The 18899-nt window shown below is 44.2% G+C and overlaps 1 protein-coding gene across 2 annotated transcripts in view; it reads left to right on the forward strand.

Annotated features, from left to right (window-relative positions):
• DLGAP4 (DLG associated protein 4) overlaps positions 1–18104 on the forward strand; it is a 108442-nt gene extending 90338 nt beyond the window's left edge. For both annotated transcript variants that reach the window (XM_077831686.1, XM_077831687.1), the window contains 6 exons: positions 8026–8387; positions 10262–10353; positions 10779–11188; positions 13307–13398; positions 15522–15674; positions 16596–18104. In XM_077831686.1, the coding sequence (XP_077687812.1) occupies positions 8026–8387; positions 10262–10353; positions 10779–11188; positions 13307–13398; positions 15522–15674; positions 16596–16814 (1328 nt within the window). In that variant the 3' untranslated portion in view covers positions 16815–18104. The remainder of the gene's footprint in view (positions 1–8025; positions 8388–10261; positions 10354–10778; positions 11189–13306; positions 13399–15521; positions 15675–16595) is intronic.
• Positions 18105–18899: the final 795 nt, after the last annotated feature.

The raw sequence follows: 18899 nt of genomic DNA on the forward strand, positions 1-18899 counted from the left end.
CTCAGTAGAGGCTGTAGGAGTGAGGGGGAGGAAACAATTTTACAGTGCTAGTCAAAGAGAATTGGAAGGGCCATCTCCTTCTGGCCGTTGATCACTTGTACATAAGAATACATCCAGTGAAGTGAGCTGTAGCTCACGAAAGCTTATGCTCAAATAAATTTGTTGGTCTCTAAGGTGCCACAAGTCCTCCTTTTCTTCTTACAGATACAGACTAACACGGCTGCTACTCTGAAACTTTGTATATGAGAGTAAGTTCTGCCCAGAGTGTAGTAAGGTGGGGGAATCCCAGGTACCTTTTTGACATCCATATGTCGCAAGAATGAGGTGATAGGTGGGGTCTTGGGTAATATATAAATAAATCATATCTCACATTTGAAAGGTCTGTGAATTTCAGAGTTGTTCAATCACTGGTTCCTTTGGCCTCCCCCCATTTAATGTCAAAGTCACTGTATTGAAGATCAGTAAATGGTTAGAACAAACATAAGTGGGAAGAGATGCAGAATTTAAAACTCATTCTGCACAACCACTTAGCCAAGTGCCACTGGTGTACTGGAAATTTATGGTGAAAGCCAGAAGATTAAGGGTGCCTCTAGCCCCAGTTTTCAGAGTAGCAGCCGTGTTAGTCTGTATTCGCAAAAAGAAATGGAGTACTTGTGGCACCTTAGAGACTAACCAATTTATTTCAGCATATGGGTACCCATTGTTTCATGTTCTCTATGTATATAAATCTCCCCGCTGTATTTTTCCACTGAATGCATCCAATGAAGTGAGCTGTAGCTCACGAAAGCTTATGCTCAAATAAATTTTAGTCTTTAAGGTGCCACAAGTACTCCATTTCTTCTAGCCCCAGTGTGTTCACACTATAGCAGGAGTGCTAGACTTTCTCACAGGCTTCAGCTGTGTATATATTTCTCCCTTCTTTCAGCTCCCTGTGAGGTAGATTGTTAATCAGCAGTACTTGGAGTGCAGTCTGTAATTTGACTTGCAAGCAAGGCTAGATCTGAATCATCCGCATGTAATTAACAGGAAACAAGCAGATACAGCAAGTAAAGGCTGAGACAACTGTAGGGAGGCAGGTTACATGCATGATGAAGCTACTGTGAGTGGCTGACTGCGTATACTGTAGAAAATCTTTGCAATGCAGACTTGGTGGCAGACTTCTGTTATATTTCTAAGGAAGTTTAGCACATCACACATTCCACACACAAATATAGATACACTAAACTTGCTCCCAGACAGTTTTTATTTAAAAAAAAACAAACAAACGAACCTGCTAATGGGAGATACTTAGATGTCTCTTCATACCTCCTGCGAATATATATGATACAGTGGCTGGCACTGGACTGAGACCCATAAGTCCGGGTCAGTTCTTAGTTTTGGCAGTGGCTTACTGGGTAACCTTGGACAAATTGCTTAAATCTGCCTGAGTTTTTTTTTTCTCTGTAAAATGAGAATACTTGTCTATTTAGTAAAGCACATTGAGAGCTAGAGATGAAAACCACTATATAAAAGCTAGACAAACTCTGTGTAACTGTTTATATAAATATGCTTCAGTGACTAGACTTGTATATTCTCACGTAACAAAACAGCGCGTTCAACTTTTTTACAAATTCCAAGTCCAAAATTCCCTCGCACATGCTGTTGTGCCTTGATCTGTGCCAGTTTGTTGCCATCATCCACCAACAGCGCTGGCTTCATGTCAGGGATGCACTATAAATGTATCTTCAATCCTTCAGGATGCACGGTGCTTATAAAATACAATATAGCATGGCATTACGCACTGCTGCAGGTGAATGGGCACAGTGACCACTCTCTCATTTAAGCAAGACACAAAGGATAGAGTGGTTATACCCTTCTCCCCTATTACCTGTAGGTTTCAGGAGCCCTAGGGACTTTGACCCCCTAATCCGAGAAGCCATGTATTAAAGCAGTTGTTTCAAGTCTGTATGTAGATTCAGGTAGGTGCTATGATTCACCTATTCAAATCCGTCTCCACAGCCATGAGGGGCAGGGGATTCAAACCTAGTACCACTGACCACGGGGTGGGGCGGGCGGGGTTGCTGCTGCAAACCCTAACCATGGAATGTTCAGAATTTTCATTGGAAATATTTTTTTTTTTTTTGCTATAGCTTTTTGGTGGGGGGAGAGGCCGGTGGGGCGCAGCCCGTTTTAAACTCACATCTGGTTTATTGCAACTTAGACCTTGTAGCACTGTGCTAGTACAGAGGTTCCCAACCTTTTTTTGCTTGTCCCCCTTTGGAGATCCATGTCCCGTGCACATGCCTCTCCCATTGTCCTTCGGTGACCGTGGTGAGGAGGGGTGCCCAGTACCCCCGGGGGGCTGGGTAGTCACCATGTAGGAGATGAGAGAGCCTTCCACTCCCTGCCATGGTAGGGTGTCTCCACAGCTGAGACCCTACCTGTCTCACTTCCTCCCCACCCCACCCCATGCAGGAGAAGCGAACCATGCTGTACCCCATGAGTACTGGCCCCCTCCTGACCTTGGCCCTTCTGTGCAGCCCCACCTACTTCCCCCATGCAGGTTCTGTGTGGCAGGGGAAGTGGATGGGCGTCTGTGCACCAGGAAATTAGATGTATGTATGTTTGTTTGTTTTTTTGTTTCCTTCAGATGTTTGTGAGTTGAATGGGGGGGATGCATACAGCAGAAAAGAAACCAAGTGACAAATCACTCATGGAAAGTCTTTGTATTACCTTACAAATTATGGGTTTGGTGCTCTTAAAAGAATCAAATAATAAAAAATTAAAACTCAGAGTAATGGCCATTGTCCCTTGAAGTCACTGAGAAATGGGCAGGTGATCCACTGTGACTGTGCTGGCTCTGTAAACAGGAACAACAAAGCTAACATCCTGCGGTGCCTATTGTGTTCTTTACAGCAGCAGCAGTTTAGATCTATTTAAATAGAAAATAAAACACTGGTGGTGATCCTGGCAGCTTAGCCTTGAACAAAGGCATGTTGCAGGCAAGTCATGGAATGGTGCTGTGAAGAATAAGGACCTCTGAAAATATTGGTTAGGTGGTGTTGGATATTTTTTTAAAGAGCTCATGCACTTTAGCCTTTAACAAGCAATCAGCATGCTGTCCCTTAGGAATTGAGAAAATTATAAAGGTTAGGCATAGACTGTGTTCAGAATCTTAAAGGCAAAAACTAAAATTGGCTGAGGGTGAGCCAGTAGATATTGGCCAAGACTGGCTGGAAACAGCAGATGAATTCAAATAGAAGATGTCAACTTCTGAGTGTTTTTCATTCTAAAAATAGCTCTGTCAGGAAAGCTATAAAAGCCCAAAGACCCCCTTCCGCCAATCTATTGTTAACTACAGCGTGGCCAAGGCCTGTGTATATGTACAGCACTGCAGCTCAGCTGCACCACATCTGGTGAAGACCCTCTCTGTTGATGAGAAAGAGCTCTCCCATAAGCATAAAAAACCCACCTCCATGAGTCGCAGAAGTTGTGTTGGTGGGAGAAGCTCTCCTGCCAACATAGCACTATGCACACGAGCACTTATGTTGGTGTAATTTATGTCGCACGGGGGTGGTTAATTCACACCCCTTAGCGACATTTATGCCGGCATAGGCTGTAGTGTAGACCTAGCCTACGAATTTTAGTAACTTGTTTAGCTAGGACTCAAAAGCAAAAAATACCTTTGAATGGGAATATTACAATGCTGCAAACCAGAAATCTTGCTGTAGAAACATTTTCATCGCTGTTCTTGCTCTTTGCCTGGGACTGTTCTTAGTTTTTTAAACTAATACATTCTGCCAGCAGTGCAGAGAGCTGATGAGGACCCTTTAAGCATCATGATTCCCAGTCCTAGTTACACTGTCCTATCTTGCAGTTTGCCCCAGACTCAGCATCTCCCTGACAGAAATTAACTTGGCCTGTAAACAGTTCCGCAGTGTTATGTTATCGCTGCAAAACAATCTGCAATTTAAAATCATTTCATATTTGTGCTGCCATAGCGCCTAGAGGCTCCCACCAGAGAGCTGTTGTGCTAGGCACTATACGCACACAGCCAAAAGATGGTAAGTCCTCTTCCTTTGTAAATGCTCCGCTCTAGCTAGATTGAGATGATATAACAGCAGTGAGCTCATTTTTGGGTGGAGAGCTGGCAGCAGCTGAAACAACTTTGCTGGATGAGGGTGTGCAGGGAGGTGGAGAAGAGGGAGGAGGGGACTGTCTGCAGTGGGGAGGGGATCCCACTGGCATTCTCTTGTTCAGAATTGAGCCACCCTTTCTGGGATGGGCCCATTAATCAGTTGACATGAAACGCTTCTTGAAGCATGATGAAGTGGGCATGTTTCTGCAAGTGACCAAGCACCACCTTTGTTTTGATTTGTGAAATTACTTAACCATTCCAAAAAATGCTCTCCAGTGTCTTCTAAATGTTGCTGAATATCAGAGCTATGAAATTTACTTGACTAAAATTGCTGTAGTTTAATTTAGCATAAATTGAGGGAGGGAAAGATGCTGGCTTAGAGACTAAGATCTAACTATTTACTTTGCAGTTTACTTTCTTTTAGCCTCTGCTTGACAACATAGATTTTGCTCCGTTTGCTGCAGGGGTGGGAAGTGCTTGTTCTAAGGTTCTGCAAAGTACTTGAGTATGTTTACCTTTTAATCGTATTGTTTCCCTGAATATCCTCTGTTGCCCTTGACTCCCTGATTCATTTCCAGTTGTTTGTTCTGCTTTTACTATTGAATTCACAATCTCTTTATAGCATTACTTATTCTCCATTAATGTCCGCATTCTGAGTATCTTCCTACTCGCTTTCTATAGACTTCCTTTCCCTGTGAAGTCTTGCATTCACTGTCCCACACATCAAGACCAGTTCCTTTGGTGATCACTGGGAACAAGATTGAGAGGAAATACCAACCTTCAAAATGAATCTACAGGGCACCCAAAACAGTGTCCTTGCAGCCTGTGGAAGCTGGACTACTGGGCCTCATGTTTGTCTACTTTGATAACCCCAAATAAAATGACAGGTTTCAGAGTAACAGCCGTGTTAGTCTGTATTCGCAAAAAGAAAAGGAGTCCTTGTGGCACCTTAGAGACTAACCAATTTATTTGAGCATGAGCTTTCGTGAGCTACAGCTCACTTTATCAGATGCATCTGATGAAGTGAGCTGTAGCTCACGAAAGCTCATGCTCAAATAAATTGGTTAGTCTCTAAGGTGCCACAAGGACTCCTTTTCTTTTTTCCCAAATAAAATGTTTTCCCAGTGCAGGTTTCCCTCCCCTGCATGTTCCTGTTCTGTACACAAATAGTGACAGGTTTGCAGAAGTCAAACACCCTCTTTTGTTTTGCTTACAAGTAAGGATTAACATCAGTAGGCTAGTAATTGATTTACTGTCCCAATCACACTGAAGCATGGTAGGCTGAAACAGCAGCCAGAAAATGATCAGTACTCTTCGGATACGTTTACAGCTCAGCAGTAACACAGGAGCTACTCATTGTAATGTTGCTGTAATCCAGGCTATGTCATAGGACCCCACTGTTACGATAGCAGATGACCTCATCTAAGTTAAAGTACCTGGTTAAACTTAAGCAACTTTTTTAATAGTATTACTAGTGTTGTATCTAGCTCCAGAAGGATGAAGAGTCTGCATGGGAGAGACCCAGGTATTTAGGAAAGGGGTTATAGTAGTATTACTGTCAGGCTGGGTGGGAAAAGCCCGACAGGATGGCTTCTGCTTGTCCCAAACTTAGGCCAGGTCTGCATTAGAAACTTTTGTCAGTATAGCCATATTTGTTAGGGGTGTAACTTCTCTTACAATATTTCTATACCAGAAGAAGTCGTAGCATAGGCACAGTTTATAGCAGCATAAAAGAACTTCTGTGGGTATAGCTTATTTCACTTGTAAGCTACTTAAGCGAAAGCACTTCTTTGCCAGTGTAAGCTGCATCTATGCAGGAACTTCTGCCAGTATAGAATTGTTGGCAAAACTTTTCAAGTGTAGACCTGGTCACAGCAAAATAATGGTTTGTCACATAATCATCTACAGCAACGGTTCTCACACTGTGGGTCAGGACCCCAAAGTGGGTTAGGACCCCATTGTAATGGGTTCTCCAGGACTGGCATTAGACTTGCTGGGGCCCAGGGTCAAAGCCTGAGCCCCAAAACCTGGGGCTGAAGCCAAAGCCTAAGACCCAGCACCTGGGTCTCAGGCTTTGGTTTTGGCCCCACCTGAGGTGGTAGAGCTCAGGCGGGGTAAGGCTTCGGTCCCCACTCCTCAGGTCGTGTAGTAATTGTTGTTGTCACAAGGGAATCACGGTGCGATGAAGTTTGAGAACCCCGGTTTACAGAAACTGCCAGGAATTTAAAGGAGGTGACTGGAGAATAAAATCTGCCCTTCCAGCAGGGTATCTAAAAACACTTGAAACAAAACATGCAGGTTCTCCTATACTGACTGCATGCTACTCCAGTCTCCACAATGAAGGCTGCCCACTGGCCCATCTTTACTGGGTGCCACCATGCAAAGGCGTGAGTGCTGATTTAGGCTATTTCTGTCCCACTGGTTAATTCTCTGGTATTGTCCTGTTGCTATCTTTCAGTGCCATTCGGCACTTAGTTTGGGTGACTTAGTGGGAATAAACTAACTGGCTGAAGGATGGGCACATGGTTACTTTTGGTTTGCAGAAGTGGAAAGCTGGACCTCTTGTACTCAGACTTGGGAAAATGTTTCTTAGCGATCGTTAAATTCCCACACCTACTACCGCTAGTAGATTTTTACTGTCACAGCCGGGGTGTGCGCGAGAGATGCTATTAGGAAGACTGTTAACATGAAAGCCTTGTCCTGATTTGAATTTGGACATAACTGTGTGCCTTTAACACGTTAAAATGATCAAGTTATAACCTTGGGGCGTCCTAAGGCACACAGTTATGTCTACACTAGGCTACTAACAGCTTCAGAATCCTAGTCTAAGCTCCTAAATGGTTAGAGCAGTAAAGTAGTCTTGCCTCCTGTGTGAGGTTCTGCAAGGACTCCGGCTCTCTTCTAGCGGTTGTAGTGTACACCTACATCTCTTGTTTGGACATACCAAAGCCTGACTGGTACATACAGTATCTCCTGGGTGTCTTGTGTTTTTAAGTCTTTTACTATGTCGGATTTGCTGAATGCTGACATGTGGATGGCCACTGACTAATTTATTTCTAGGACTCTTCTTTATTCCGAACCACTGTACTGGCGTGTGTTGTGGGATGGTGGTGTTTTATCCTCGTGAATCCAAGATGACTTTCAGTTCCCTGAACTGAGCTGCATGCTGGGGAAGATGCTGGATACCTGTTTCCAACTCTCAAATCAGTCATGGCAAATAATGTACTGTGCACTCAGAGCCAGACTTGTAAAGGTATTTAGGGACCTAAATGCGTAGATAGGCCCTTCTGAAAATCCTGGCATCTCTGCATCTTTAGGCACCTAAATACCTTTAAAGATTAAAAACCAACCCTTCAGGGTTTGTAAAGTGCTTTGTGACCGTTATAGCTACTGCCTGCTGGAAGAAACCCTTATGGCCTCTTTCCCTTTTATAGGAACAAACGCCAGCCTGGTCCGGATACAGAAACTTGTCAACTGATGGGAACAAAGAACTGAGCGATTTGGCTTTACCAAGACATTAAACACGATTTAAAAAAAAAAAAATCAGGGTTCCACAGAACTTCTGCTTTGTGGTGGCCTTTCCCTGTCAAACACTCTAGCAGTTTGGCAGGATCTTCTTTACTACATTTCCACCTTCCCGCCTCTCTCACATCATGTTGTTTCTCTTGAACTTTATTGCAGGATAGTGCTGGCTTCCCTCTCCCTCCCCCCCCTTTAAATGCTTTGGTGTGGGTCACTCAGTGCAAGCTGTTGGCATTAGATTGGTGTTTCTGCATTTCTTCAAATTTCTACTTGGAGATTTCTCCTGAATATTATAATTGACCTGCTTTTTCTTTTTCTTTCACTGTATCTCTGTCCCATTCTCTTCAATTCCATTCTCTTGCTCCTTCCCACCTCCGCTGTTGCAGGTTCATCATGCCTAGTGGCATATAAAAAGACACCTCCCCCCGTCCCACCTCGGACCACCTCAAAGCCGTTCATCTCTGTCACCGTGCAGAGCAGCACTGAATCAGCCCAGGACACCTACCTGGATAGCCAGGACCACAAGAGCGACGTCAACAGCCAGTCGGGACTGAGTAATTCTTCAGACAGCTTAGACAGTACCAGAACACCCAGTGTGACAAGAGGCAGCCTTGTGACTCCAGCCAGAGATGCTCCAGAGTTACCCCAGAAAAATGCAACCTTGAAAAGTGACAAAGGAACTCTGACAAGTGAAGAGCCTAAGGTGGAGAATATCCCCAAAAGGAAGCTGTCGTCTATAGGAATACAAGTATGGAATAGTTTGTACTCCGTTGTGTAACAGAGAATGTTCTTAAATGTTCTTAACTTATCTGTTTAGCATGTGTATTGTAACTAAACATGCAGCTGAACCCCCCCAAATAGCTAAAGAAATTAACCATTTTGTAGAACAATCATCCAGTGCACTCAGAGGTGAAATACAACAAAATGTTGCTATAACAGGAATGTGTTTAGTACAAAATAAAAATGTCATAAAATAATGGAGCTCTGTTAAATGGGTAATTCTCTTTAAAGGGGCTTCTTGCCAAAAGTACATATGCACAAATGCTAGAGTTTGTGCACCATGGACTGTATTTTCAGGTCAGTCTGCATACTGTCAATACTGTCAAGCTTCATTTAAAATTCCAACTCTTCTATTCCAGAACTGTAAGCATGTTTGAGGCTGTAATGATTATGGCACCATGGATCTGATGCAGTCTACCTGTGGGAGTGCCCCTCCTTCACCCCTGTTGGTTCTCTGAGAACTTCTGTTGCTGAAAGCAAACAGAAAATACAAACTAATGAAAACCAGTTGCTAGCTTTATAGCCCAGTAAAAACTGCTCAGGGAGAAGAGTGTGTATCCAAGCTTTGTCCTGCAAGGGCTTCTTTTGGAGAAGTTTAATAAATTAAAAAAAAAACAAAAAAAACTACTAATCTATTTGCCTTTTGCTTGTGGACAACCTTTCAAATGCAGGTGGCTAAGCTTTATGTTCATCTGTTGTATCCACAAGCGCCTGCTGAACATCACGTTATGACATGCTGAAGTAGTAACCTTCCCACTTGCTAGTTTAAATGCAAAACATGTGGGTTCGGCAGGTGTGACTATGGGTTTGAAAGTGCAGTTTAAAACCCATCTTCTATAGCATCAGGCTTCCCAGTTTTCTTCATCCTGTAGAAACAACCCTTTATCCAAGGTAATATGCATCTCGATATAACCAGGTTAAATTCTTCTGTGTTGAAGCCATACCCAAAGCAAACAAGTTAGTCCTTGCTCACCATCTTGTCCACAGTTAATCATTCTGAATGCCATGGAAGTTCGGCAGTGCAAACTGTACCTTCAACATGAGGCTTTACATTGGGTTGTGAATTGTTCTGCTGCTGAAATCTAGCTGGCAGAAAGAAAAGGAGTACTTGTGGCACCTTAGAGACTAACAGCTCACTTCATCCAATGTCACTTTGATATTGATTCTTCCCCACAGAAATAGTGGGAGTTGGAGCAAACAATGGTGCGGGAGAGGGGTAGAGGAAGAATTCCCTTTTTAAAGAGTCTGACCGTTTTGACCTGCTCCCCCCGACCCTATTCTCAGGTTGAGGTTCTCATGCTGTGACCTACCCTACCTCCAGTACCTGGGTTTCACCTGCCGCTGCAACTAACTCCTTAGGGCTTCCATGTTGTTCTTGGGTGGGCAGAGGGAAAGTTGATGAGAGGATACTAGGCTTCAGAAAGTTTGAGAGCCCCTGTTCTAGGGATGCCACTTTGACAGTCAGGCTGCTGCCCTCTCTTGAGCCTCAGAACGGCCATCTGCCTGCCTGCCTTGTACATGCAGCTGCTCTGAGGCACCAAAACCCTTCGCCTACGTGTTTCTATTGTGGCAGTTGTTAAAGCCAGATCCAGAATGGCTGTCTGATTACTGCAGGGCTAGGGATAAACTCCAATGTCCTCAGCAGATTGGGGCACTGGTGACTTCTCCTTAGGCTAGCAGTATTGTGCCATCCATCCTAAAACAGCCTTTGAATTGGTTTACAGCATCTGTATGCTCTGTGTGTGTGGTTGCAACTCTCTTGTTCTACTAACATGAATTCTAGCAGCAAGTTTTTGTTTGTTTTTTGTTTGTTTGTTTGTTTTTTTGTTTTTGTTTAATAAGGTTGACTGCCTTCAGCCGGTAGCAAAGGAGGAGCCCCCTACGCCAACCACCAAATTCCAGTCCATCGGAGTACAGGTAGAGGACGAGTGGCGGTAAGTGAAAGACGCAGGCTCTTTTATTTTATCCCTTTAAACTGCACTTTGCCAATTACCTGAGACCCATGTCTCAATACTAACTGTGCTGAGCAGCAGCACGTACTTTTATCAAAAAAAGTACTTGCTCTGTAATGTAAACAGCTAAATCAATGGGCGCTTGAAATAAAAACCGAACCCAAGATGTAATTAGAGATGCACGTCAGTCATTTCGTCTGAATGGCCTAGTGCAGTAAGCAGGCAGCCTTATAATTTTGGCTGTCTGCATGTGCGGTGTGGGTATTTGTGTTTAAGGCGGTGGGGCTGAGGGGGAACAGGGCTCAGCTGCAGGCACCGTAAACAAACCCGTTGCATTGTGTACCAGTGTGTGAATCCAGCCAGTTGGAGGGCTCCCCTTCATTCTCTTGCTCCTGCTCTTTCTGCAGAAACAGCCATTCTCGCAGTATGTCCTCCAAACAGGACGCCGATTCCGATGCACAGGAACCGAATCACTCAAGCTGTAAATCGTCGGAGAGAAGCCTTGCTGATTGTCCCCCGCGCCACAACTCCGTCAGCGTTGATGCCAGTACCAGGCAACCAGCCAAGCCCTCCCAGTTCAAGAGAAATCTCTCCTATGGAGATAGTAGTGACCCAGCCCTAGAGCCTTCCTCTCTCCCTCCTCCAGACCCTTGGCTTGAGACATCCTCCAACTCACCATCAGAACCAACACAACCAGGAGCCTGCAGGCGGGATGGGTACTGGTTTCTGAAACTGCTGCAGGCAGAAACAGAAAGGTTAGAAGGATGGTGCCGTCAGATGGACCAGGAGACCAAAGAGAACAATCTCTCTGAAGAAGGTGGGTGTTGAGAACTGCATGGCACTCGGGAGGAACATGGGGTGTAACTGGAATGGGGAAAACTTATTTGTAGTGGCCTGATAAACTTGTGGTGGGATAAAATTTAAGAAAACAAGAATTGAAGCTGAGAAACTGGAGAATGTTCCTGACAGTGAGGGTAGGTTTTCACTGGGATAAAAAACCCACGTCTGGGCTGAGTCAGCTGTCTCAGGCTGCGGGGCTAAAAACTCTGCGAGAGCGGACATACCTTGAGACTTGCTAGCATGTGGAACACCCTGACAAAGGAAAGGGGTGGTGCTGGCCAGGAAGGGACGAGATGGGATAAGTGTTAGTCTGATTCTAGAATCACAGGGAGCAGGCACAGAGTGAGGTTACTTAGGAAAGTAAATGTGGGTGGTATTGCTACAGTGGGCATGATCTTTACCTAGGGCTGGGTTGTAACGCCACAAGCTGCACTGCCCTAGGAGTGACTCAGACACAAATCACTGCTCCGTTGTTTGGGAGGTATGGGATGGCTTACATCATCCCATTTACTCTTCATTTCCCCTCCCCCAGCCTCCATACATCAAGGCAGCTGTTCTGGCTGGCAAGTTGGACAAGCAGGGCAGGGCTGTTCCTACTCTTAGACCTTCCTCACCTGGTTGCTTGCAGGGGCACTATCAAGGGACCAGCTTTGCTCTCCCCCCCCATGGCAGGAGCTGTGCTCTGAGCAGCCCTTACTCATTTGAGCAAGGGAGTAATAGGGGATGGGGTCCATCTAGCCCTTAGTAAATATTTCCCAGCAAATTGTTTAATGCTGAACTAAGTCTGAAAGTGTGTTTGGAGAGTCCAGCTTATGCCCAGCAAACCAGACCCAAATACTAAAAACAGTTAAAGCCCAGAAAATGAATAGGTAAAGGATCTGTCATTGAGTTCCTCACTGCCATATGATCCTGCAGTGCATTTGAGAGTTCTTGCTTCGTCCTCAGCTGAACCTCCAGTAGTAAAAAGCCCAAACGCTTCTATTGGTGGCAAGAGAGGACAATGTTTCCACACCTAAGAGCACCGCCGAGCACTCTGAGGAAGAGTCTTTAAATCCTGGGACTTCAACACTTGGTTCTGCTAAATATTTATGAACTGCTCAATGTTTAAACCTCTCTGTGAAAAGAGATGGTTGATTTGCCCTCCTCATGATCCTCTTGTGTTTTGGAAGAGTGGGTTAAGGTCTGTCTGAGTGCATGTGCCTGCAGGTCAGGGGCATTGCACATTCAATGGTGGCTCGCCTATAGATTGTGCCTTAAAAGGCTTGTCATTCAACCTTGCTGTAGGCTCTCATCTAATGATTTTAGTGCCCTCTGTCTTAGGAAGCATCGCGCTATAGATACCAATAGTACTGTGTACAAATTGGACAATAAGTGAAGCAATCTATCACAGCTGGAATGCGGCTTCCCTTCTCTGTAGAATTAGGGGTCTCTGGAATTCACTTTCTCTAAATACATATTGGGGAAGAGGGGTTCTAGAGGATATCAAACTGGCTTCTAGGGACAAGTCTATGGTTCAAAACAAAAAACCTGCAGCAGGTGAGTCTCAGAATCCGGGTCAGCTGACTTGGACTTGCGGTCTCACACTATGGGACTGAAAATAGCAGTGTAGATGTTTAGGCTCAGGTAGCTCCGGCCCAAACCCCAAACATCTACACTGCTGTTTTTAGCCCCGTAGCTCGAGCCCAAGTCAGTTGACCGGACTCTGAGACTTGCTGCCACAGGTCTCTCTTTGCAGTGTAAAGCATACCCAAAAATGATTCCTCTGCCTAGGAACTTCAGTAAAACTCTACTGCAAAAACAGAATCTTGTGGCAGTGTGGCTGTCTGCCATCCTTGATGGGTCTCTTGGCAGTAGAACAAGGGAGAACAAAGTATACAGAGACCTAGGGGCAATGCATCCATTTGTAACAATAGATCGTTCGTGACATGGCTTGTTTAAAACATGAGTGTAAAACACAATTTTGCTCGTAGAACGAGTATAAGCCGATGTGTATAAATGCTAGGAAGCATCTTAACTTTTTGAAAAATTCTTGTTTGCTACATTCAGATGTTTTTATTTCGTATCTAACGTCTCAAATTCCTTTTTCTTTCTTTAGTCTTAGGGAAAGTCCTCAGCGCAGTGGGCAGCGCACAGTTACTAATGTCACAAAAGTTCCAGCAGTTCCGGGGCCTCTGTGAGCAAAACTTGGTGAGTAGAAGTAACTTTGTAAAATGGCAGTAGTCTAACCACAGCTCTGTACTGCTAAGCTGAAGCTGCTCTGTGTATAATACAACCGGGCTGTTTCCTGGTGCTAAAAATGGATGATGCTTTTTAAAATAAAAACTAAGTGGGTCTCACAAGCTATGCGGTAACAGGAGGCTGACTTTCTTAACATGCACTTACTGTCAGTTTAGCAACCGAAGAGGGGTAGCTTGGGCACCTCACACATTTTCTTGTTGTATGTGTGCAACATTAAAGCCATGTTCTGCCCTGGGATGCCTGCTCGTGATTCTCACTGATATCAGTGGTAGCCAAACACACCTATTGGGAGGCATAATTTGGCTCGAGTATTTATCAGAGAGGATTGAAACAAATGTCTGTCTGTAATTTGCTCGAGGCTTGAATCCTGGTAGGCTGCAGAGAGATTCTGCATTCCGAATGCCTGCTTGAGCCATGTATTTTATTATTCTGAAATATTTTTTAAGATGAACTGCAAAGGGTTAGCCAAAAATGAAGTGTTTATAAAAAGCCCCCAAACCCTCTCAGAATACGCTTACCCTGCATGGCTGATGGAACCATCCCCACAGTACTGATTCCAGTTGCTTGTAAAATGCTGTGTGTGACTCAGACTCCTTCAAATGTGGCGAAGTTGCTTGTCCTGGCTTAGGTCTCAACAGGACCAACTTAAAATTTTTAAAATGTATTTTTAGATTTATCCGAGGGTGAAAGCAGTTCTGATGTTTAAGGAACACTTCAGTCAGGGCTCAGTAGCTTTTATTGAAACTTTCTGGGGAAAATAATTTAGCCTTCAGGGTGAGGTATGAGTCAAACTGCAGCCCCAGTGGACATTTCTTGGAAAAGTTTTATGGGCCATGAAAATAGGGGGTAGTGCTGAATGACTGCTTTTGGTTGTGCTGATAGCTGTAATGACATTTGCACTGGCAGAGAATCCAGGGGCCAGACTTTCTAGAAAGCTCAGCATGTTGGGTGCATGCTGAGTATGGAGATCTTTTAAAAATCTGACACCAGATGTGTGTGCTGAGCACTCTGAAAACCAGGTCCATGTGTAGAGCTCAGATTCTTCAGGGACCCAACTCCAGTTCACTTGGAACAGCTAGCTGTTTGGAGAAACTTCTGTCATCTATTTAGAATCTTTCAAACCAGTTGTGGGTTACTGTTAAACTCCCACAGTTCCATTTCAGAGAGAATGTGTTTTACTTCTGACCAAGTTCTAGCAGAAACAAACAGCTTGTTTGCATTTCTGTATATCAAGTGGCACTCAGGTTCTCAGGCTTTATCCCATTTGGTCTGATTATGGTTTGTCCAGTTTTGTTATTTCAAGTATTACCATAGCATCTGGATGCCTAAAAAAGAAACCACAAATTTTCTGGTCTCTGAACTCAAACTTAGGACTTCTGGTATGGTAGCTCTGCGGGATTAGCACTAGGCTAAGCAGCCATCTTTCTTCCTGCTACCAACATGTACTTGGATTCTAGACTGGGTCTCTCCTGTGGAAAATGTTGTCAGGGTTGGCCATGACCAAGGCATTGTAAGTGACATCTGTCTGTCTACGGGAGACAGAACTTTCTCTGGGGCTGATCAGAAGCTGTGGAATGAACTCCCCCAAGTACTAAGGAACAGCATAAACATCACCACCTTCACTCCAAGTGCAAGGCACAATTTTTTGTCTGTCTTCTGTAATGTAAACATATAGCAACATGTATATTTTTGAAAATCCCTATCAAAACAAGATATTCCACTGCACACACGTCTCTCCTGGAGAGAGAATGAGAGTGGGGGGGAAAAGGACCAATATGTAGTCACATTGCTTATTGCACTGTTGGAATGTGCTCATACTATGCTGATGGGTACAGTACAAGAACCTATAGAGAAGAGAACATGCACTGTGTGGTGAAGATGAGACATTTTGGTTGTCCTCTTCCTATGGATACTTTAGAGAAATGTCTGCAGTTTCAGTCCCAGCCAGTAGATGTCGACATGAGCTGAGAATTGCAAAGGGTAAAAGTGTAATGTAGCACAGACTACTGTAATCTCATGACTTCGGTGACATGCTGTTTCTGATTTTCTTGTTGATACCCTCTCCCTTGCAGAACCCCAATGCCAATCCCAGACCCACAGCCCAGGACCTGGCTGGGTTTTGGGATCTCTTGCAGTTGTCCATTGAAGACATCAGCATGAAATTTGATGAGCTCTACCACCTAAAGGCTAACAGCTGGCAACTGGCAGAAACACCGGAGAAGAAGGTGAGCATGGGGCAGTTCAGAGTGGCCAAACTATTGTGCACTCTGCTGAGTCAGCAATAGCCCTTCTGTTGTAGCTCTGTGTTCTTAAACTACCATTTCATGGATTAGATTTCTGAAACTGCTGCTGTCTTCTGCTTGCTGCGTACTCTCTACCTTTTCTTAATGCATGTAATCATAATAATGTTTCCTGCATGTTCAAAAGCAGAAAAGATTACCCCTACATGTAATCTCCTGTGAGGTGCATCAAGAAGATTCCTATAGAATAAATTTAAAATGAGTTTTAGAAACTCCTTAAACCTTCAGGGGAAAAGTGTTTGGGGGGGTCAAGGGTAGATGAGTAAATAGCACACATTTACATAGCGGGAGGTGACAGGCTCTTTGTTAAATGGATGTTGGATAAAGAGGCTCAGTTTTTACTGAATAGGCTGTAATCAGTACCTGTGAGAACCATGTCACTTTAAACCCATGTGTGTGCTTTATTTCTATGCCTACATCAGTTCTGCAATGTGGGGGGACATGAGTTGCAGCTCACTATGTATTATAAAGCTTATATTGCACACTGTAGGTCTGCCTCTTAAAGTCCAGCTGTGTTAATCTTCTCAATGTGCTCTGACCCATCATTAAGCCCTAGGAGCAACCTTCAAACCCATATCTGCTTCCTGGGGTGGGATTCTGTGCCACCAGAGAGTGAGACTAAATGCATTGTCTGTTAAATGGAAAGCAGAGAGTAAAAACTGTATGTAACAGAAGTCTCTTGGACCAGAATCCTTTCTCCTCATTCACTTGATGCTCCGTTGCTGAAAGGCATGTCCCCCTTTGGGCCACAAACCATTCCCTCTCCTTGTTGTCTCAGAAGCGAGAGAACTTTTGTATGTGCATTTTTATTTTATGTTTTGTCTGTCTTCTTACTGTCTCTTAAAGGAAGAGAAGAAACCACCCCCTCCAGTGCCAAAGAAGCCAGCCAAGCCCAAAACCCCACTGAACCGGGACAAAGCCTCTGACTCTGTGGATAAGCAACGCCAGGAAGCTCGCAAGCGTCTCATGGCAGCCAAGCGGGCTGCCTCTGTCCGGCAGAATTCTGCCACGGAGAGTGCGGACAGCATTGAAATCTACGTCCCTGAGGCACAGACCCGCCTTTGAGCAAAGGGGAAGAGGAAGGAAACACATGTTTTTCTAAATCATTAAAGAGGAAAAAAAAATTCTCTCTGAACTTAGTGTGATTTATTCAGTCTAGAGACGCTGAGCCAACCTGGCAAAGGGCTCCCAATTCGGCTTTTTTTCTCTCAGCTTTAAGTAATGAAGATTTTAAAAAAATTCCACACACAACAAGAACAAAAATTCCCCCTCTTGTTTTCTCTCACTGGCTATGGTGTTGCTGAACAGACTGAAAAGACTCCTGGAAGCCCCAGCCCCTCAGACTTGGAACTTCAATCTTTTTACTTGTTCAATCTAATGAGAATTATTAGCTTGTTTACAAGAAGAGGACGACAAAAAAATGAAGCCTTGAGCACTTGCCATGCTGTGTTCTTTCTCCTTCTCCTCAGCTCTGTTCTTCCTTATCCTTAGGGTTTTTTTCTTCTACCTCTTATTCTACCCTGTCCACCCCCTCTCTCCCACTTTTTGCATGGCTTTGTTTACTGTGTTAGAAATAACCTCTCTTCCACAGAGCTCCCGAAGAGAACATCTGTTCAGCCTGTACTGTTGTTGCACTCTGCTAGCAAGCAGCCTTTCTTTCTTTTTCCTTTAGTGGGGGGGAGGGTAGAGGGGCAAAGTGCAGGGGCAGGGCAGCAGGGTTCACATATCGATGTATTTGTTTTAAACGGAAGGAGGAAAAGCTCTGTGGAATGTAATGCAGAGTCCTTAATGCAGCCTGGAAGCAAATGTGTGCAATAAGATGGTGATGGGTGCAGCGCTTCGTTGTCTGATTCCAAAAGAAAGAGGGCCCCACTCCAGGCACAGGATGGGAGCGGGAAGGATGATGTGGTGGAACAATGTGACCCCTGTACATACACACACGCACACATACACTTATTTTGTCCCCTTCTACACATTTTATTTTCCTGAGAATCACTTGTTATAAAAGCAGTTGCTACACAGTGGAGACCTGTTTGAAGGGGGAGGAAGAGGGTAATGATAGGGTATTTCAGGGTGGAGGACTGGGTTTTCTACAAAAAGAAGGGGGAGGGTGGCTAATGGCAGGCTGGCAGCCGGCCTACCTGTATGTATGTGTACATATGCACATATACACTTACTAGGATCTGTATATTTAATGCATACACACGTATACATACCCATACACACGTGCAAGTGGTGTATTAAAAGCACCTCAGTGAGAGTGGATGTATGTATAGCATATATTTTTACATGTACTATATCTAGATGTGTGTAAAAGTGTGTGTAAAAATATATACCCTGTGTGTAATCAGATTATTTTTCCTTGTATCCCGTGCTTTTTTTGGTGGGGAGGGAGGGGTTGCTAAATATTTTGATCCTTTTTAGCTCCTTCTTCTGCCTCACTCCTCCTTTTCAGTTTAGCTTCTTGGAGTCGGGACTGAATGCCAGCAGCGCATTCTTTTCCACCCTCCCCAAAAGGAACTCTTGCCCCCAAGTTAAGCAATCATGTTGTTTGAGTGGGGAGATCTTGTCTGTTTCATGTGGGGGAAATCCCAGAGGAATTTAAATCAGGGTGTTGGTGATCAAAAAGGAGAAAAAAATAAAATAAAAACCTAAATCCTATCTAAGTGAACACTGTATACTGTGTTTATGCGTATATAGTATGAAAGATTTCTCCTCCTACCATATAAATCTCGTAGCCTGCAATGACCATGAACAGTGGCTCAAATCTAGCATTGGCTTTTAACTTTATGGGTAGAAGATGTTGACTTGCTGGATTTTTTTTTTTTTTAAATAAGGCTTTTTAGAGTTTCTTAGCATTCTAAAACTAGGAACATGTAGAATGTGAGTTCATCTTAATCACATTTCCAAAGGTACCCAGACTGCTGGGGTACTCTCCCCAAAGCAGTTGAGCAGTTGTTTTCTGGGCTCAGTGTTAGGGGCTGCAGCCTGTTTTGCTGAGCTGAAAAACCTCTTTAAATGGCGTGGGGACCATTCACACTGCCTCAGTCAATCATACCTGGTCTACTGCCCAAAGAGTTCCAAGCATATTCCCTGGGTTCTGGCCAGGCACAGTGAAGCAGGGCATGTATAATGGGTTTATGGTGGGTA

The sequence above is a fragment of the Eretmochelys imbricata genome, chromosome 13 (assembly GCF_965152235.1).
Source record: "Eretmochelys imbricata isolate rEreImb1 chromosome 13, rEreImb1.hap1, whole genome shotgun sequence".
Taxonomy (NCBI): domain Eukaryota; kingdom Metazoa; phylum Chordata; order Testudines; family Cheloniidae; genus Eretmochelys; species Eretmochelys imbricata.